Here is a 21,628-nt window from a genome sequence, read left to right as displayed (position 1 = left end):
TTCCTCATCTCTTGTCAGAGAATGTGCATCATGGGCATGGCTCCTGGATGGTTCATTGGTTTAGAATCCTCCTGCTCTATAGAAGTACAACAGGGGTTACTGAATAGTAGAAAGATCAACCAGCACTACTTACTTGCAGAAATGAAAGATTCTTCCATTAGTGTTGTCGATATCATCCTTTCAGTCATCCTGGATTATCTGTTGGAGCTAAAGAAAGTGGGGTTATCAGTTCCATTAAGGTCCATTTGGCCACAAATCAGCCTTTCATCCTCCAGTAGGATTCTCCATATTTGCTCATCTGGTGTCATCTAGGTTTATTAAGGGTTTGGGGCATCTCTACCCATAGATTAGAAATCTTATCTTGACCTGGGATCTCAACCTGGTACTCAGTTACCTTATGAGACCTCTGCTTGAACCAATGGCAGCCTGTTCTTTGTTGCATTTATCTGTGAAGATGGCCCTTTTAGTAACCATCTCCACCCACCAACAGGTGAGATAGCACTTTCACCCAGATCACAGGCAACAGCTACGGCATTACTGAAGAATGTACCAATATTTGAAATATGTAGGACCTTTGTATGGGCTTCAGTATTGTTTTCAAAACATTACACCCTAATCTGTGCTGTCAGATCTGATGTGGCACTTGGTTTTGCAGTATTATCTTCAGTACAAAGCTCCCTCCTCCATCTAGGGATACTAAGTAGAAGTCACCTGAAGTGGAGCACCCATACGGATGCTACTCAAAGAAGAGGAGGAACTTACTCGCGCTGTGCAATAACTGCAGTTCTTTGAAATGTGTCCCCTTATGGGTGCGCCACTATGCACCCTCCTCCATCTCTGCTTCAGCTTGTTCCTTAGTTCCTTCTTCACACAAATGTCCCCTAAGGAACTATCTGAAGCAGAGATGGAGGAGGGTGCATAGTGGAGCACCCATAGGGGGACACAGCTCAAAGAACTACAGTTACTGCACAAAGCGAGCAATCTTTTTTTTTTCCTTCCAACTGCTATGTATAGCAGGGAGATTTGTACTTGCTTACATTTATGAAGTACCTACCTAGTGCTCTGACTGGTTCACAAAAAGGGCCACAGACAGGTATCAAACCCTCACAGCATGTTCCTGTTTAACCTCCCAAATCCTCAGACAATTATCCATCTCAAAATCATGCCTCCATCCGTGAAGACCACCTAAGCTGGGCTACTTTGGACCAACGGGGAATATGAATATGCACACTTTACCTGGCCAGTCTTGAATCTCTGAATGAAGATGTCATTATCGAACAGCCTCAGAAGAATTCACTTTTTCTTTAAAAATGTTGGAGAGTGTTTTGTGTGGGAAACAGGAAAGAAGCTGGTGGCTACAACTAACAACTGGCACATCTTGAAAATCTTGATGTAGCTTTTTTTAAGCATAGTTTGTAGCATTCCACAGAATTTGACAACTAAACAGGTTGCCCGGATGTTTTGGTGCATTTGGTTTTAATTATTGTATTGACAAACTGCCAAAAAAGGAAATAAATAATGCATAAAAATACTATCAGTCTGTGCAGATCAAACTGATCACCCTTAAAGATAATGAGAAGTAATAATGAAGCATTCATATTTGTTTTGGGTCAGAGGCAGTTTATTTTAAATGTGATTTGATTTACATTTATAAGCAGCTTTCTTGACAGGAATTTTGATTCATTAAGTTGCCTTCAGTTCTAAAACAAACCTCTGTCACTTTCAAACTTAATGTACTTTGTCCCCAACAAAACATATGAAAATATAATTTAAAGCACACTTTTCACAGACACAGTACAATACATTCACTATACACAGTATAACAAAATAGTCCCATCTTTACCTGTTTAATAATACTGTCACAATGAATAGGTAAATAGAAACTGGAATTTCATTTTCATAGTTGAAAGGAATTTACATGCAATGACTTTTTATGACTGTTTAGCTGTTAAATTAACTTAACCAGCCTATAGTTTCTTGCACTAGAACAGAGCCAAATGATACTTGCTGTCCCAATCTGCTGCCAAAACAGTTCAGAAGGTAGGAACTAGCCAAACGAGATCTTTTATACATCAACAAATTGATTCTCATGTCTGGATCATTTAAACTAAACAGACAACGCTATCTCCTCCTCTGGATTTGAGGCAATGATTTGTTTAAATGGGGGTTTTGCAAATGCTTCTTTAAAACCTCATTATGAGGGAGTCAATAGTTGGTTAACAGAAAATTGTCATCCTTTCAAAGTTCATTTAAATGTTTTAGAAAAATTGAGAGGTCTGTTTCCCATTTGTCTGAACTTTCATGCAAAATACAGGGAGAGAGGAAAGTTACTACACTTCAAAACACTTAATTTGTTTTCATGGGAAATAAGTCTGAATTTTTATAGGTGTTTTAATCTAAGGCCTGGGCTACACTAGCGGGGGCCTGGGGAGGCATGTTCGAACTAAGATACGCAACTTTGGTTACGCTGTTCGGGTAGCTGAAGTCAAAGCATCTTAGTTTGACTTACCTGGCCATCCTCACAGCGGCAAGTCAACTGCCGCACCTCCCCCATCGACTCTGCTTACTCCTCCTGTCGAGGGGGAGTACGGGTGTCAATTCGTGGATCGATTTTTTTTATCGCGTCTCATCTGGACGCAATAGATCGATCCCCAATACATCGAACACTACCCGCCGATCCGGTGGGTAGTACAGACGTACCCTAAGCTTCAAAGAATAGCACTTGTGAGAGAAGAATGCTCAAGGCATGATGGTACTGTAAGAAATATATGTTCATGTATGGTCCAGACAAGTTATTTTATAATGGCTCTTGTTTCAAGTCAATCTGGCTGCAAGAAGCACTTCATCTTCAATAAGGCTCATGTCATATTTCAGCAAAGTGATTTGTAAAGCTAAACAGACATTTCCAATTGGAATGCAGTGATCTACAATAAGAGGCAAAAAATATACAAAGAAAATTTCAAAATATAATGAACGTGAAGGAGGGTCACTAGAAATTTCTGTAACACAAATAACATACCTCCTTAAACCAAGCTTAGAATTTTTATTTGCAACCACAGGCATAAGTTAGTACTGTAGTTGCAAGAATTGGCAACGCATAAAACATTAAATCTGTTGGCAACAGAGAACTACAAAGTGCTTTAAAACTTCATCTGAGATGAAGATAGAATTGTTTCTCTCTCACACACAAATTTGCACTTAAGTATTTCGAAGTGTCTTTCTAACAGTAGATTTCAGGAGAAAATATTTAGTTGGCCTGGGATCTTGGTCCTCAAAAGTTTGATGGGCATGAACTTAATACATCATCTTGTATAAAAACAAAGTAATAATGCTAACACTAAAGGTGATTGTTTACTAGTTCAAATGGCAAGATTTTCAGCATTTCAAAAGGGAAAAAAGAATTTGCAAGATAATATAAAATACAGCAAGCACACCTTTTTATGTATGTTATTTAAGTATGAAAATATTTTTAGCATATTATGTTAAACATTCTTTCTTATTTATATTTCCAATACCTAAAGACTTGCTACACCACTGATAACTCCATTATGTAAGGCATGTTAACCAGTTTGACAATGGTGGTATTGTTTTGGTTTTACACACACATGAACGGATGTGTTGAAAATCTTCAACCACATTACAATCTTGAAATGATGTCAGTGCCAAGCTTTCCTCTTCACGCCCCTATTTAACACTGCAGTACAACTAAATATGCAACACCCCCTAATTTTTGTTTTGGGGAAAGTGTTCTGAAGAACCTATAGCTTTTTTTAGCACCTTATATCAAAGTAATGAAAATGGGTATGATGATTACAAGTGCAAATGTACAAAATCATTAACTCTACAAAGATACATCATTCCAAAATTACAGAAAAATTTAAAGCATGCATTTCATTTTTTTTAAAGGGTTGCTGAATGCTTCCCCTGAAAAAGGTGGCTGTTTTCAAAATCAGCAACTGCTGGTGAGGATTTCTTGGCACATTTGTGACCAGCATGTTATTGCTGCATCTTCCTGATAATCTCAGCAGACACTGGGGGATGGAAATTGATTGTGTGGTGCCGCAAGCCCTGAGCTGTCTTGTAACTCTTTCCACAACGACATTTGAATGGTTTGCGTACACGGATCTGTGTTCTGTGGCCATTCTTGGCATGGTACTTTATACCGTTCACATTCTGTGGGTGAAAGAGTGAAATATTGGTTGTCATACATCGTCTAACATAATGGCTTGGCTTCCTGCTATAAAAACCGGAATAGACTATTAAACTTTTTGGGACAAAATTGCATAATTATTAGTAACTGTCTCTAGGTGTTTGCTACAGTACAAATATGCCCTCCCTTCTAATTCATTCAAGACACGACTAAGGGCTCGGGCCCTAGGAAGGCATAGTCTGCAAACTAGGGCATACAGTTTTAATGGGTCAAACTTACCTTGTAACCTATCACTAAATGGTTAACCTTTTTAAAATTAATATGTGGTATGACAAGAAAGAGGAGGTTACTTACCTGTAACTGGAAGTTCTTCGGGATGTGTGGTCCCTATTTGCATTCCAAACATGAGTGCGCATGCATGACATGCACCAGAAGTTTTCAGCAGCTGTGTCCACTGGCCTGCATGCACTTTGTATGTTGCCTCGTACTCCAGGTGAGGTTATAACAGGCCATGCAGGGCGATGCTCCCTTAGTCATTCTCTTACTGCTGAATCGGGCTGTCTGTCTGCAGCGGAGGGGACGGTGGGTGGGTATTGGAATACAAATAGGGACCACACATCTTGAAGAACCTCCAGTTACAGGTAAGTAACCTCCTCTTCAAGTGATAGTCCCTATCTATCCATCCATCCATCCCAAACACGGGTGAGTACCAAGCAGCAATCAGCTCGAAGATACGTGAGAGGTACAGCCATCCGCAGGATGGCATGGTCCACGGTCACATCTTCGGCTGCCCCTCTGTTGATGCTGTAGTGCAGGGGTTCTCAAACTGGGGGTCATGACCCCTTGGGGGGATCGCAAGATTATTATGGGGGGGGGTCATGAGCTGTCAGCTTCCATTCCCAAACCCCACTTCGCCTCCAGCATTTATAATAGTGTTAAATATAAAAGTGTTTTAATTTATAAAGGAGGTTGCACTCAAAGACTTGCTGTATGAAAGGGGTCACCAGTACAAATGTTTGAGAACCACTGCTCTAGTGGGTGGTGAAGGTGTGTACAGAGTGCCAGGTCGCCACTTGGCAGATATCGTACCAGGGGACATCTGCCAGGAAGGTGGAGGTGGTTGCTTGGGCCCTTGTGGAGTGGGCTGTAATTCTGCCAATTAGTGTGGCTTTAGACTGTGCATGTGGTATTGGACTCCATGACGCAAGCAGAGATCCACTTGGCTATGCGCTGAGAGGAGAAGGCTTGGCCCCTGGACCTCTCCATAATGGCAACAAAGAGACATGGAGAGGCATGGGCCCTGTCTAGGTAGAATGTGAGCGCACAGCAGACATCCACGGACTGCAGGGTCTTGTCTGTGGGAGTGATATGCGATTTAGGGTGGAAGTCCAGGCAATGGATGGATTGGTTGAGGCAGAACTCCGAGACCACTTTCAGGAGAAACTTAGGGTGGTTTGTCCTTATGGAAGACCGTATATGGGGGATGGGGCGGTCAGCCATCATGGCCACCAGTTTGCTGACCCGCCGAGTGGAGGTGATGGCTACAAGGAAGAAGACCTTCATGGATAAGTGTGAGACAGAGCATGTGACCAGGGGCTCAAAGGGAGGTCTGGTGAGGGCAGAGAGCACAAGATTGAAGTTCCAAGGAGGGGCAGGTGTGAGAACCAGAGGGAAGCTGTTTGTCAGCTCTTTCAGAAATTGGGTGGTGGGAGGGTAAGTAAACACCAAGTGGCCATCCACAAGTGGGAGCAAGGCACTAAGAGCCACCAGGTGGACTAGACAGAGCTAAGGGAGAGGCCTGAGGTCTTAAGGTCTAAGAGGTAGTCTAGGGTGATGGGGAGAGAGATGTACTTGAGGGAAACGGTGGTGGTGTGCCCAGGAGGTGAAACGCTTCCATTTCGCTGTGTAGCACACTAGAGTGGAAGATCATCTGCTGTGCATAAGTATGAGTGGAGCAGGCATTGTCTACATGCAATCCCCATTCAAAAACCAGGCCATCAATCGAAGCAGGTCTGGGCTGGGATGATGGACTCTGCCCGGGTCCTGGGTGAGGAGGTCTGGCAGATCATGGAGACCGATTGGGGGCGGGAGGTGAGTCTGAGTAACCAGAACTATCTGGGCCAGAACAAGGCTACCAGGAGGAGCGGTGGTCGCAGCACAACTACAACGCCTGGGGTACATCAGGGCACGCTTAGATTCAATGGCACCTTGAGCCTTCCTCCTGGTGGACCATTTTGCCGTCCTGACAGCCCACATAATGCTCATACCTCACACACACCACAGTGCGCCGCTCTCTGTCTCCTCAGCCACATGGTGGCCTGCACCCCATGTGATGCCACATACCCACACTCACTGTCTACAACTCTGGCTCCCTTCAGTCTGCAGGCCCCACACCAACCATCTGGACACTGACCCATGGCTGGTCTGCATGTCCCTCACCTGGTGGACTGATGCTGCAAGGCCTCCCGTTCGCCACCTCTGGCCCCATGACCCCCTTACCACGGATGCCTCCCTGGCTAGTTGGGGAGTCCACCTAGATGGCTGTGCCGCACAAGGGGCTTGAACTTATCGCAAGGCACACATGCGCATCAATATCCTAAAGCTGCAGGCAGTCCGCTTAACCGCCACACATTCCTGCCTCTTATCCACAACCAACACATTCAGCTCCTCTCCAACACCACCACCGCAGAAGCATACGGCAAGGAGCGAGTGGACAGTGAGGATGGGTGATGTCGTTTTGGCAAAGATTGTCGCCACCAAGAGCCAGTCATCCAAGTAAGGAAACACACACAGAATACCCCAGGCATTGTAGCTGGGCTGCAACCACCACTGTGAAGACTCATGGGGCAATGGCAATACCAAAGGGGAGAACTCTGAAGTGGCAGTGGTTGTCACCCACATAGAAGCAAAGGAACTGGATGGACTGGATGGATATCGCTATGCAAGTATGCGTCCTTCATGTTGAGGGCTGTGAACCATACCCCCTGGGGAAGGAGGTGATAATTGATGCGAGTGTCACTATATGGAACATGGCCTTTCTGATGAAGTTGTTAAGTAAGCAGAGATCGAGGCTAGAGCGGAGACATCCTCCCTTCTTTGGGATGAGAAAAGTATAGGGAGTAGAAACCCTTACCGATTGAAGAGGGAAGGCACGGGTTCAATTGTACCTTTCATTAGGAGGGTGTTTGCCACACACTGTAGGAGGTTGCGATGAGAGAGACTCCCAGGAGGCGCTGGAGGGGAAGAGGGGAAGGTAAGGAACTCGATAGAATAGCCATATCTCACAACCTCCAATACCCAACGATGCGTGGTGATCTTGCCCCAGTGGTGGGCAAGATGGGCCCCAAAGGCAGTAAGGGGGGCTGGAGGTGGTGACGATGGGGGCTTGCCAAAACTGGGCCTTAGATTGGTGCCATGGTATGGCAGAGTAGGTGACAGAGGCTGACGGTTGTGGATGGTGTGATCTGAGGTGCTGTCAGGCGGGGTCTTGATACAAGGTGTACATGGGCTGGTACGGTGCATAGGGCCATGGTTGGCAGGGTGACTTCTGTTGCTTCTGTAAATTCCTGGAGACGAGAGAGTCATTTGCGAGTCCTTACAGAGTTGTAGGGACTCATCTGTCTTTGCCGATAATGACTTGTCCTTGTCAAAGGTGAGGAACTGGATGGTGGTGTGGATCTCACTCGGGAAGCCGGAGAACTGCAGTCAGGCCTCCTGTTGCATCACTATGCCTGTGGCAGGGACCGGGAGGATGTGTCTGCCACATCCATCACTGCTTAGAGGGTAAACCTGGCCGACAAGTGACCTTCCTCCACGAGGGCTTGGAAATGCTGTTGCTTGTCCTGCAGGAGATGCTCCAAGAACTCTATTAGCTTGGCATAGTTCTAAAATCATACTTTGTTAGCAGAGCCTGGTAGTTTGATGTGCAGAATTGCAGGGCTGCAGAGGAGTAAACTATGCATCCCAGGAGCTCTAGGTGCGTTGCTACCCTATCTGGAGGAGTGGAGGTGTGTGAGTGCTCCCTCACCTGTTCCATCACTGCGTGCGCCACCAGCAAAGTGAGGAGGAGTCAGGGGAAGGAAATCAGCCCCTTTGGATGGCTGTGGGGGTGCAGGACACTGGTGTGTGCCAGACCACCCGTGCAGTTTGAAGGATGGCTTTGTTTATGGGAAATGCAATGCAGGACAGTCCCCTAGGCTGGAGAATGTCTAGGAGCTGATGGTGTTGGTCCTGGACTTCTTCCCATGGGATGCCCAAATTCAGGGCCACCCTCTGCAGCAGCTGCTGGTATTAGTGGTGGTCATCAGGAGGCGAGAAGGTCAGGGGAATCAGTGCTCCATCCAGATAGGAGGCTGTTGTTGGTATCGGCTCCCTTGCTGTCTCTGCCTCCAGGTCCGAGCTGGATGGTTCTGGCGAAGGGGCCCAGATGGAAGGGTGCAACGCATGAGAAGATGGATATGGGTGGTGGTAAGCGTCCCATGTTGGCCAGTGTGCTCAAAGGGTCTAGTCCTAGGGATACTGCAGGCCTCAGGAGTACACATACCAATGTGGCAGGGTTGGAGCATACCCTGCCTGGTGCGGTGGCCATGCCCGGGAGTCTGAGCAACACCTGGGGACCGGGAAGAATGATGGTTCCTTTGCTGAGAAGGCCTTGGAGTCCAGAGAGATCTCGGATGGTGGCAGCTGTCAATGAAGGTGGTCCCGCAACCATGGGGTGTGGTCTCCAGCCCAGGAAGAGAAGTGCAGCTGTTGGTGGGGGGGCTGCAAAGCCAAAAGCAGCAGCAAGGGGGGAATATGGCAGGTCGAAGTGCACTGTGGGGAGCAAGTGTTTGGCTTGTCCAGCTGTCCATGGCACGTCCCGCTGACTGCTGAAGCAGGGGTGTGTATGTGGTGTAGAGCATGGGGACTCATGTTGCAGTGGAGATGCACAGTGTGGAGGGCTGTCTTGTGGTATGGCTAGTGTGGTAGCCAACGCTACCTATGTTGCCTCCTTTTTAGCTTTACCCGCTGCATGGGGAACCTTAGGAGGTGGCAGGTGCCGTTCACATGCAACGTCTCGCCCGACCTGGCAAAGCTCGTAATAGCAACTTGCTGCGATGGCCATGAAAGCACTTGCAACTCTCCTGCTTGACCTTGTCAGATCTGGGTGGTGGGTAGGATGCTCACCACTGGTGAAGGGTGGTGCACCGCTGGTTCTGCCAGTCCAGGATCAGATTCTGCAAGGGGCCGGAAAGCTTCTTCCATGAGGAACTTCCTGAGTCGCAGGAGATGAGCCTCATGGGTCTGCAGGGGAAAGGACTTAGAGATGTCGCAATGTGTGGCAAGATGCGCTCCTCCTAGGTAGTATAAGCAACGGCAGTGCTCATCTCTCACGGAGAATGAATTGAGGGCATGAGGCACAGTTCTTAAATCCCAGAATGCAGAGCGTAGTCCCCCGACAAAGTCGGGGCAGCCCCCGAGTGGGGCAAGTAACTACACTATAGACTCTGTACATGACTAAGAAGAAAAAAACCAAACTAGCTAACTAAATATAACGGACAGTTGTTCTTGTAGAGATTACGAGCAAGTGGAAGAGAAGATTCTGGACTCCAACCACATAGCACTATGAGGGAACAGAGCAGGCATCGCCTCGCATGGCCTCACAACCTTGTCTGGAGCACGAGGCAACATACGACATGCATACAGGTAAACAGACTGCTGCTGAAAACTTCCAGCACATGGCACACCTATGTTTGGAATACATATAGGGACCCTCACTCGAAGGAAAATAGATGTTCTTTACTTCCTAACACTTTGAATAGGGATTTTCCAATGGTTCATTTAATGCTATTGGAAAACACCAGGAAGTTGACTTAGGGCTTGTCTTACCAACAGTTCACGGCAAGCCGGGGTGTAAATCTACCTTACGCTAGCTTGTAGCCTACCACCTGCCTGTGTGGGCCCTGCTGCCGTGCATGAAAAATTCTGTGGTGCGCTTTAATCTCCCGTTTCAAAGCAGGGTGGATCAAAACACAGGGAAACTTTTAGTGTGTGGCAGTAGGTTCCACATGGACAGTTAGCACGCAATGAGCTGGGGGGGTAAGTCTATGTTGTGCTAGCCTTCCACGCTCTACGTATCTTTAGACAAGCTCTAAGGAACATATTCAAGCAAAAATGAGTGAGCACAGTAGTATTCAGCTACACTCCTTCAAAGGGCTCAAAGCAGCTATCACCATTTGGCCTATTTTTATTTTAAGATTTTTATTTTTTTTTCCATGAGACAGCAAGAAAGCTTGATAGCATTACATCAGTGGTTCTCAACCCATTGCCCAGTCAGCACACAACTGCGGCCCATGTGACATCCTCAGGACCATACAGAGAGAGAGAGAGAGAGAGAGAGAGAGTGAGTGAGTGTGTGTGTGTGTAATTATTGTGTGCAGATTCGGCCCACATAACACATAGAAAGCTGCATATGCTGCCCACTATGGTAAATAGAACCACTGCTGTACATGTACAGTACCTAGAGAATTAAGTGCACAGGAAACAGTCACCTTTAGGTTGGACTTTCACATGATTTCACAAACCTCCCCATTTCTCTAAGCCCCTGACCCTTAAAACACACTTGAAAAATAAATAACCATCTTTGTGGATATTTACCACTGAAACCAGAGTTCTCTAGCTGACTTAGAGAAGAACTACTATGCTTAGAATTGCTACTATCACTATTCCTGCATAGTTTGCTTTTAAGGGAAGATGTCAACTTTAAGAAAATCCTTAAGTATCTTTTAGTTTCACTTGCAGGATCAGGAAGCTGGCAGCTCAAGAGTCTTGTACTAAGACTGGTTGAAAGCCTCTGTTGCTTTCCTTATGTGGTAACATCTTACATTCTTCTTGCAGATTTTGAGACTGGCTGTGGTTGTCTATCTAAGCTGTGACATTTTATATATCTGCCTTTAGTGGGTTGGATGATTAATTAAAGACTCATCTAACTGAGGCATGCTCTTTCTCCCAAGGCTTGTTTACATGGCACAGGAAAGTTCATTACAAGTGTGTGACTTGTAGAGTGCACTAAATGCCCCATGTGGACCCTGCTGCCACTACCTGAAAGATAGCTAGTTCATGTTAATGTAGAAGTAGGTGCCTTTTACATCACACCCACAGAGTCTTCATGGGGCAGTCAGAGCACTCTATAAACCACACCCCTCTAATGCACTTTGCTGAGCCATGTAGACAAGCCCCAAGTATATTATCTGCTTCCTCTTCAAGGGTCTGGGCCTTTGAATAAACTAGGAGAGTCTGAGATTGACTTTCATTGTAGCAGCTGTGAATTGTCCAGGGGATAGTGTTTTTCTTGTTCTTCCAGAGGAAAGGTTTATGGACATTCAAAGAGCAATTACTACGACAAGGCCGCAGCCCTAGAACTCAACTCCTTTCTAAAGCTTGTAGGTTTGATTGGCTACACTTACTATATTTACTAAACTAAGAGGATGAGAACGCTATAGTAATATGCGCTAATTACTACCCAGAATGTAAGGGCATAGTCAGCCAGGCTTAGATTCAGGAATTTTTACTATGCTGAACACTGCCTTCTAATAGTTATAAGGGACAAGAAGGGTTTTGTTAAGATGGGAATCTGAGCTATGCCTACCCAGAGCTCATGCTGTGTGGAAGTTCAGAAAATCAAGCCCTCTGATTATGACCTTCACTCTACAGTTGCTGCTGGACAATTCACTAACAAAAAAGCTTCATTAAAGAGTTGTGGTTCCTTTGTACTCTTACAGAACATGAAAGTTGGTAGCCAAAAACTGAAACCTCAGAAGCAGGAAATAACAAAACAAAAACATCAGAAAAGCAGGAAATGCAGGTAAGGTAATACCTCCCACAGCACATGTCCTCCTAAAGTCTGATTCCAAACAATCAATGATGTATCTATTCTGAACTGGGATAGGTTGTATTCTATGCTCCCGAGTAACAAATCTTTGTTCCCAATCCTGTGCTGATCTTCCCTGACACAATTTCAATCAATTCATATCAGCTGAAATATTACACAACTTTCAACCTTTACTAGAGAATCAGTGATCAGTGGAGTTCACATTAAGGAGAGAGAGGGAAAAAATAAAAGGTAAGTGGGCTGTAGAGGAGACTACATTACAATGCCCCATCTCACCTTACGCTACACGGAAAGTTTCTCCTGACCCATTTCACACAGAACTGTGCCTCTTCAGCTATGTATTTTTTTTGTTTTGTTAAAGCAACTGTCTCCAACTCAGTATAAAATGAAGCCTGTGAACTCTTTGTTCTCAAGCTTCATCACATTTTCAAGCACAGAGTATCGGGGATGAAATGCTAATCTTCAGCTACAGTGTGTGGGGGTGGGAGGAGGGGCGATGGAGGAATGACCCAACACAACCTACGTTTATCTTTAGAAACTTTTGAAAAGTTGCCCAGAGTAATGTGCAAGAAGTTTTCCCTTTTTTATAACTTCAACTCAAGAGATTGTCAAATGACTATTATTCTAGAAGTAAAATGTACAGTTAATGGTGGCATCTGTGCAGTAAAAGCTACAGAGCATAAATACCCTCAGTTTGCATGGCAATAACATGATCATTTATGGCAAATGTTTCACTTCGGATTTACTTGAAACTTGGTTACTGGATTCTTTAATGAGTTATTCTGAAACACCTTATGTGCAGAAATCAGATGGATGAAAAAGACAGCACAGCCTTTTTCCAGGCAGAAGGTGCTAGGAAATTCCATCTTGGCTTGTGTTTTAAGATTAACTGGGTTAGAGAAGGGTTTGAAAAAATAGCAAAATGTTCGGCTATGAGAAACCAACGCAACATGAAACTTGATCTACATCTCTCCATAAAAGCACTGAAAGAAAACTTTTGTTGGAACTTCAAGTCAACTCTTCCTAATTTTTTCCACTGCTCTAATATAAACACCTTGTTGTGTGTCTTGGGTTAAATTTGTTGAGGTCTAGAGAACAACGCTGCCAGACCAATCTGTCACTTTTATTGCTCTAGATACTTAGATTAATGATGAGACACACATACGGTTGAGGAAGAAGGCTGCAGCATAGAAAGACATTCAGAAATCTTAAACTAGATGAAAGAACAATTAAACTAGGACCAGAACAGGAGGAGATACCAAAGAGTTCTAGTAATGGTATTGGTGCGTTTATGTGGCTACAGTGGCATTGGTTTGGCAGGACCGTATGCCCTAGGATGCCACCACTAGCTAAGGCATTAAAGTTTGGGATCATGTACAGGAATAGTACAAATGTGCAAGGATACGAGACAGGGACATGAATGGGAGTTTCATTTTATTCTGTTTAGTGCTTGGACACTCACTTTAATTTTTGCACAGTCTGTGGTGTTTACCTTACACACAGTGAGGTTATTAATGCAGGAGTTGCTTGCTCCTGACCAGACAAACGTAGCTGCTTTTAGGTGCCATCTTTAGTGGAGGAGGGCAAGAAAACTGCCCCATGGACAAGCCTCTTTCTCTCAGGTACTGGGCTTGCTTCTGATGCACAGTCCTCATCCACTCCAGCTCACTTCCTCTCACAAACTCCATGAGCTACAGGTCTGCTTCCTCCTCTCACTCTTCCATCTACCCCACCAGACTTGTTCTTTCTCTATGCCCCCCTCTGCACTGCTTGTTATCTCATGCCTGCCCAGCCTCTCCCATGCTCCTTTGCCCTTAAATCAACTCCCACTCCAAGCCTCTCTGTCTTGGCTCCCCCAAGGCTCATCCTTAAGAGGCTTTGGGGAGGGGGGGCAGGGGAAGGAGAGAGGAGGCCCAGCAGCCATTTCCCCCATCCTCTTCTGGGGAGGCTGGTATCTTTGCATTCTTTGAGGGTGCTGGAAGGGGTCCCCATTTGGGCAGTTGCCAGCATTTTCAAGAGAAAGACCACTGGGCTTCCCAGCCTCAGGGAGCCCAGGCCCATCAGGCTCACTGAGCCCTTCCCATCCCCTTTTATAGGCAGGGCCCAAGGAAATAATGCTATTTAGAGGGATCGGTTTCTTTGCAATGAGCAGGGAAAGCCCAGTTGGTGAAGCACAGAGAAACTCTGCCCACTCAGGGGAAGGATTTCTTAGCTGGGAAAGATCCAAAACAAATTAATTACAGATCCTGCCAGCATAAGAGACATCCTGCCTATTACGGAGTGATCTGCCCTGCCCCAAACTCCCTGCTAATCCTGCCTCTCCATAGGATCTCACTTCCCCAACCCTATGCTGCCTCTGTGAACTCCAATGCCACCCATTCAACACAGCCCATATCCTCCCCCTCCTGCTACCACAGCCTCCCCTGCACTCTTGATTGCCGAACCTTTGCTGTTCTCCAGTTTCCCCCTACCCAACAACCCTCTAACTACATCTCTATCTGCAAACTTGTGCTGCACACTACACCATCTCCACTCTATACCTTACATAGTCCACCAGCCACTGCTGCCCCCAGTCTTTCCAAGCCCCCATTCACAACTGGCAGTCCCCGCTAGTCTTGTTTTTCCCATGCTTATCGCCATCATTACATGTCCTCTTGCCAACTGATCTCGGCTGCCCTCTGCCCAATCATACCCTGAACTTTTACACATTCTAAAAAAAACCAGGAAACCGCTGCCTTTAAAAAATGTAGCTGATGTTGCTCAAGTGCATTTCCTAACAATACAGTCACCAAAAACCTTAGAAATCACCAGTTAAGGCACTGTTCACTTTTAGACCAACCTCAACTCCCGAACTTTCCATTCAGCCATCACAGTAAAGCAGATGCACTCAGATCTGTAACCTCCACACCCAATTCCCTTTCTGGGATGATGTACGCTCTCTAAATATATGTGCACTGGAGAAACTCAATAATGTGCTATTTGTACATGGAAAAACTATGAGCTTGGAGTTGAACTGTGCCTGGTGTTGTGCAGAGGAACTGGATGTGTGCATTGTGGGTGGCTACATGTTGGAAGTGAAAGGGAATTTGTTGTGTCAATGAGAATTCTGAGTGTATCTGCTCAGTTGTAATATTTGAATGGAGAGATACGTGAATTGAGTTTGGTGTGGATGCGTATGATGCCCTAACTCAGGGGCGGGCAAACTTTTTGGCCTCAGGGCTGCATCAGGTTTCGTAAATTGTATGGAGGGCCAGTTAGGGGAGGGGGTCGTGGCCAGGTCCCCACCTCCTATCTGCCCCCTTCTCCCCCAGACTCCTGCCCCATCCAACACCCCCTGTTCCCTGACGACCCCTCTGGAACCCCTGCCCCATCCACACACCCTTGCTCCCTGTCCCCTGACTGCCCCCAGACCCCCACCGCCCCATCCAACTCCTCCTCTCATTCCTGATGCCCCATCCAACCCCCCCGTCCTTCCTGACTGCCCCCTGGGACTCCTGCCCCCATTCAACCCCCTGTTTCCCCCCGACCAGCATCCACATCCCCGCCCCCTGACCACCACCCCTGCCCCCTTACCGCACTGCCTGGAGCACTGGTGGCGCTACAGCCGTACCGCCCAGCTGGAGCCGGGTCACACTACCGCCACCGCGCAGCACAGAGACTGGGTCAGGCCGGGCTCTGCAGTTGCGCTGCCCCAGGAGCTCACAGCCCGCTGCCCAGAGCATTGCGCCAGCGGTGGAGCGAGCAAGCTGAGGCTGCGGGGGAGGGGCCAGGGGTGAGCCTTCCGGGCCAGGAGCTCAGGGGCCAGGCAGGACGGTCCCGCGGGCCGTAGCTTGCCCACCCCTGCCCTAACTGCTGACTTCCTGGATTTTTAGTGACTGTGTTGATAGGAAATGCCCTTGAACAACCTTATCTGGAAGTTTTGTGGGCACTTAAAATACTCTCCTATTTTTATTATGTTTACCATAGACCAGAGACTATGTGATAGATACTCTATACACAGACGTTATGTATTCACGTATTATTTCTGTTACGTATATTTGAAACTTTTCATTGGATCTGTAGCAGTTGTCTAAATAGGTTCCTCAGCTTCAGATAAGTTTCAGCTTTGCTTGTCCAAAGCTAGACAACACATTATTGACATCGGCCAACATTATCGAAGTAAGAGTCTAATGCTATGCTCTTAAATCCGTATTTTGGCCCCACAAGGGTGGGATTTTCAGAAGTGCCTTAGAAACATAAATCCCGCTGTCTTCAATATACACCTACATGTGGATTTAGGAGCCTAATGTTTAGCTTTGGAGAAACAAAGCTCAAACATATCACACACATCTTGGATTCAAGGGAACCCATTTAGACCACTGCTAAAGATCAAATTAAAAGTTTTAAATATGTAGAAGATAAATAATACATAAATACAGTTACATAGGAACACTCTAGAGCAGAGGTGGGCAAACTACAAGCCACATCCAGCCCACGGGACCCTCCTGTCTGGCCCCTGAGTTCCTGGCCCAGGAGACTTCCCCGGCCCCTTCCCTGCTGTTCCCCCTCCCCCGCAGCCTCAGCTCACTGCGCCGCTGGTGCAATGCTCTGGGTGGCAGGGCTGTGAGCTCCTGGGGCAGCGCAGTTGCAGAGCCCGGCCTGACCTGGTCTCTGTGCTGTGCAGTGGCATGGCTGGCTCCAGCCAGATGGCGTGGCGGCCTGTCTGGCTGCTCTGGGCGGCACAGCTCTAGCGCTGCCAGCTACCGGTGCTCCAGGCAGCGCGGTAAGGAGACAGGGAGCAGGGGGGGGTTGGATAGAGGGCAGGGGAGTTTGGGGTGGTGGTCGGGGGCGGGGGTGTGGATAGGGCTCAGGGCAGTCAGAGGACAGGGAAGGGGGGGTTGAATTGGGTCCGGGGGTGGGGGGAACAGTCAGGAAGGAGATGGGGGTTGGATGGGGTGGTGGGGGATCCAGCGGCTGCCAGGGAACAGGGGGGTTGGATGAGGCAGGAGTTCCGGGGGGGGCCGCCAGGGGGCGAGAAGCAGGAGAGGGCGGGGATGGGCCACACCTGACTGTTTGGGGAGGCACAGCCTCCCCTAACCAGCCCGCCTTACAATTTTGGAAACCCGATGCAGCCCTCAGGCCAAAAAGTTTGCCCGCCCCTGCGCTAGAGCATCTAGAAGTCAATGAGTTATGCAAAAGCGTATGTCTTTTACCAACAGAATTTTCTCCGATAAAAGATATTACCTCATCTACCTCTCACTAATGAGTTACTTAGGTGCTTTTGAAAATCTTTCCAAATATAGAGACTTAGAACCTTTTAAGGAAACTTAGGGTCATATTTTAGAAAAAATTGACAATTGTATTAGAAGAAAAATCTAAGGCAGATTATAGTAAATAGAGGCTAGAGTAACAATATTATTGTTATAATTTATTGGTAGATAATTTCATATCTTTAAAAAAAATAAGACTGAAAAACAGCAATTAAATGTGTGTGACTCACTTCTATTGTGATGCCTACGGGAAACTGTCACCGGATAACAGCTAGGCAGATGGCCAATAGGGACTTCTGATATTTATCTGGCCCATGTAAAAAAGACATGTTCTTATTACAGTTTCCATCATCCTCCCTGCCCCATCAGAATATTTTTACACTCACTGCTGAATCTTGTCTTAATAACACTGCTTAATTACATGAATTACTGTTTGGTGCAGAGCCAGTCTTTTACTGTTGTACCAGGCCAGGCAGAATGGAGCCCAGACCCTGACTGGGACTTCCAGGCACTCTCACAATACAAATAATAATACATCATCATCATAGTATAAAAACACATCATCTAAATGCTGGCCAAAAGGAAGCTGTGCTCATTCATCCTCCCTCCCCCAACCAGAAGTAACTTAGACCTTTTCAGATGTAAAGAGATTTTGATAATTACTGTATGTGTGCATCAATATTCCTGTTTGTAGCCATGGTCCTGTTTTACAGCCATCAATGTTATTACCCAGCATCCAGCAGGAAGTTCCAGTGCATGATCCCTTGATATCGGGACTCCTACCTAAACTCAGCAAATATTTCTTCTGAGTGGGGGTTAAACAGAGGGAAGATCAAGAGGAAACATGACATACAGTTGACACAAAACGAAAGGAAGAGGAAACAAAGATAAACACAGAAAATAAATTAGATGAAGAGGAGAAATGAGGAAACAGAAGCAACTAACTGGAAGCGAGACAGCTAAAGGAAATGTCCTTACCCATCTGGGCTTAACAGGGATATGTATTTTCCTAAAACCATGGTACTTTTTATTTGCTGCTTTCTCTGTTTGTCAGCCTCTCTATGGGTCGTTAATTTGTTCCCTGTCTGACTGTTCTACCATTAATGGTGCACAAGACATCCCGTAGACAGTCCTCATGCATTTGAGATGAAGGCAGCGAGATAGCAGAAGCAGGCAGGAACAGCTTGCTTATTTGGCAGTAAAAAGAGAGAGGAGCTGGCAGGCAAACAGAGAAAAGACAGGATATAGCAAATTACAGGGTTCTTCTCCTAGCTTTTTCCACTAAATAAATGTTTTCTGCAATGCACAGATGCCCTCTTGGGAAAGTAACTCCTAACAATTGCCATGGCTTGTTTGCTTCCTGAGCTAAGCATTTACCTTTTATTCTACACTCCTCCCCTTACATACCTTTTGCCATAAAGAAAATGTGATCATCTTGCAAGTGACCACATCTGCTCATTGACACTTCCAAATAGCCCAAAAATATCTTTTCCCCCCACCACCCCAAGAGGTTATGCTGAGATTTTCCTGAAGAGGAGAACAATTATGATGTAATTCATAATTCAAACTAATCTCCACATACAGGACTAACACATTGCTATAGAAAGCGTACACACTCTTTTGCACAATATTTCCACTTGTGACTGATCTCCACGTACATGCACATACGTTTTGTGACAAGCATTACTGAATTAAAGGGGCTGTACGTGATTCAGAATAGCTGCAGAATCAATAAAAGGCACACATTTTCAAGAACTGCACATTTTTATGCACAGTATATTTGCTATGGTCAGGATTTATGGACCTTCAAACGTTACTAATCTTCCAGCATTTCTCTCTTTCATATTTCAGTTTTGTATTCCATTTTAGGACTTTACTATGCAGCTGTTAAAAAAGCCTTATCTTCAGTGGCAGTTTTGCTGGTGTATACACTGTAGGTTGGGGTCCTTTGAGCCTGTTGGATTTTAAAACATTCTCTACTGCTTCATGGAGAACTTTGAAAAACATTTAATTGAGAGAGAGAATCTAGCCACATATTCCTACATTTTTATTGCTTAGGGACCTTTGCATAAAAAATGAAGCTATTCTGTAAGAATCCATTTGCTCCTGCTCTAATTCATGTGAAATAATATTGCTTTGCCTGTAATATCAGAGAGAGATGCATGCTAGACAACTGTGATGGCGCAAGGAGAACATAAGCAGAAGCTGATTAACAGATTTTTATGCAAAGGTCCCTCATATGATAAAATGAACGAACAAAAAAAAAAAGACATATTTTACCAGAATATATGGTATGCAAACAGAAGCTCCCAATCCTGCAATCAAATCCATACAGATTGTCATGCCCACGAGAAGTCAGAGGGATTCTGCACCAGTACAAGATTCTGCTCATACAGATCCGTTTTCAGGATCCGGGTCAGAATTTACCCTATACATATGTTTTCATAAGTTTTCTATGAGGTTATTGCTCAGTCTTCCCTGAGGTGGCCTTTGGATTTTTAAAATTAAATGGTACCTTTTGCACATCATCTGTATCAGCAGAAGCATCATTGGCATACTTTCAGTACAGGATAGCACAAAATCTGTAATGGTTATATAAAGAGGACCCATTCTAGCATTGGTATGGACAAGTTCTATATGTAATGTGCGTGATTCCATTTAACAGATGAATGTTGGCATCATCTTTCCATTTCAGCAGATAATTTTTTGGAATAAGGCTTGCTAATTACAATATGTGACCCAGTTGCTTTAATCGTTCCTTTTAACAATCTCTCTTGATCAGTAGGTATAGATGCAACATATGCTGTATATGACTTGAAAGTGTTTGAGAGGAAAATCAGTCTGAAAAGAACATTGTGCAGCTATATGAGAATCTGTTGAAGTCTTGTAAAAATAAAAGCGAAAGGTCTAATAAAACAGAAAGATGTGACCTGCTTTCCCAGACTCTCTCCCCTACTGCAACGAAATAGAAATAAACCAAGTCTCTGTTATAACTCACCTTATATCTCTTTTTACATCCAGGAACAGGACAGGCAAAAGGCTTCTCATCCCCTCCATTCATACACATTGAACTGAGAATAGCTTCCGAGCTGATGGCGCTTTCTGTGGTCCAGGACTCATCACTGTCTGATTCTTCATAGTCTACTTCTTCCTCATCATATTCGCTACCTAAGAAACCAGGGTATTTCACAACAATGAAGTGAAATCATTGCAACACAATTCATTTTTATTTCATTGTTCCCAGTGCCTTATAACTCGCCTACACCCTTCTTACTTACAATGCAGGAAGACAGGTACTATTAATCACATAACATGTCTTGGTTATAGCTACTACTTCATAAAAACAGCCACAGTACCTTTCTTAAGTAGCTATAAGATAGCTGATATTAATATATTTTCATGAACAATCAACCACAGTGGCATTAAAGGTTCAACAAGGGATTGGTTACAAACTCAACTTCACTACTTTTCTAATAAAAGAGCCCCTCTCTCTTCCAAACCCCACCTAGAAAACATAGATAATTTTCTCCAACCTAGGCCTTTTAGGGCTTTTCCTTTACACGATACAATACTGAAAAGCATAATTTGACAGATCATAAACAGTGTAAAATAATACGTTGACAAGTCCTAATGCATTTACTAGCCCTTAGGAATTAAATAGAATTATAGCACAACATTAATAAGAATTATAGTGTAGCAATTATAGTTGTGAAATTCATTCCCTTGGGTTTAGGGATAAATGGCTGCCTTGACCCCATTCTGTTCCAGATATGCTACAGCAGTCATTTGAGCACCTGGTACTGAAGTTTTAAAAAAAAAAAAATTAATTACAATAACTCAAAAAAGTCTGAAGAAGAAATTAAATGCAAAACAAGGGAAAGTAGAAAGGCAATAATGATAAGTACAATAAAAAAGGAGTCTCAGCTGATAAAAGCAGCAAATATATCGAGAGAGAGAGAGGGGAGGGAACTTTTTCTGGAGAGACTTGTAGGGGCTGTGCAGCTTGCTGGAGGTGCTGTAGGAAATGGCAACTCCCCTCTGCTCTTGCTCTCACCAGTGATTTTTGTCCCTGCCTTGGCAAGAGGGGATGATTTAGCTCCAACTGTTGGAATCATGTCAGCAGTTCCAGACTGAGCCTTATGAGTTTTATACAACTGTTTGGGTTGCTTCCCTCATTATGCACTTTGCATACGTGTCTGTAAACAGCTCTTTATTCTGAGGCAACAATGCAGATGGACTCCGGCTCAATCAGACTCTGAAAAAGTTGTAAGGAAATAAACTTCACAAAGAAAACCCACGTTTCAGCATGTAGTGCAGTTTTCACTTTTTATTACATGTGAAATGAAATATGCCCTGTAC

At 45.1% G+C, this 21,628-nt stretch overlaps 1 protein-coding gene across 3 annotated transcripts in view; it reads right to left on the bottom strand.

Moving 5' to 3' along the window:
* Positions 1-1,599: 1,599 nt before the first annotated feature.
* The window catches only part of JAZF1 (JAZF zinc finger 1), a 272,182-nt gene continuing 252,153 nt past the window's right edge, over positions 1,600-21,628 (bottom strand). For all 3 annotated transcript variants that reach the window (XM_045008262.1, XM_045008263.1, XM_045008264.1), the window contains 2 exons: positions 20,268-20,437; positions 1,600-4,173 (listed from right to left, as the gene is read on the bottom strand). In XM_045008262.1, coding sequence (XP_044864197.1) covers positions 3,997-4,173; positions 20,268-20,437 — 347 coding nt within the window. In that variant the 3' untranslated portion in view covers positions 1,600-3,996. The remainder of the gene's footprint in view (positions 4,174-20,267; positions 20,438-21,628) is intronic.

This window comes from Mauremys mutica, chromosome 2 (assembly GCF_020497125.1).
Source record: "Mauremys mutica isolate MM-2020 ecotype Southern chromosome 2, ASM2049712v1, whole genome shotgun sequence".
Classification (NCBI taxonomy): Eukaryota; Metazoa; Chordata; order Testudines; family Geoemydidae; genus Mauremys; species Mauremys mutica.
The sequence above is the reverse complement of the archived record's forward strand: the minus strand, read 5'-3'. Positions and strand labels throughout refer to the sequence as shown.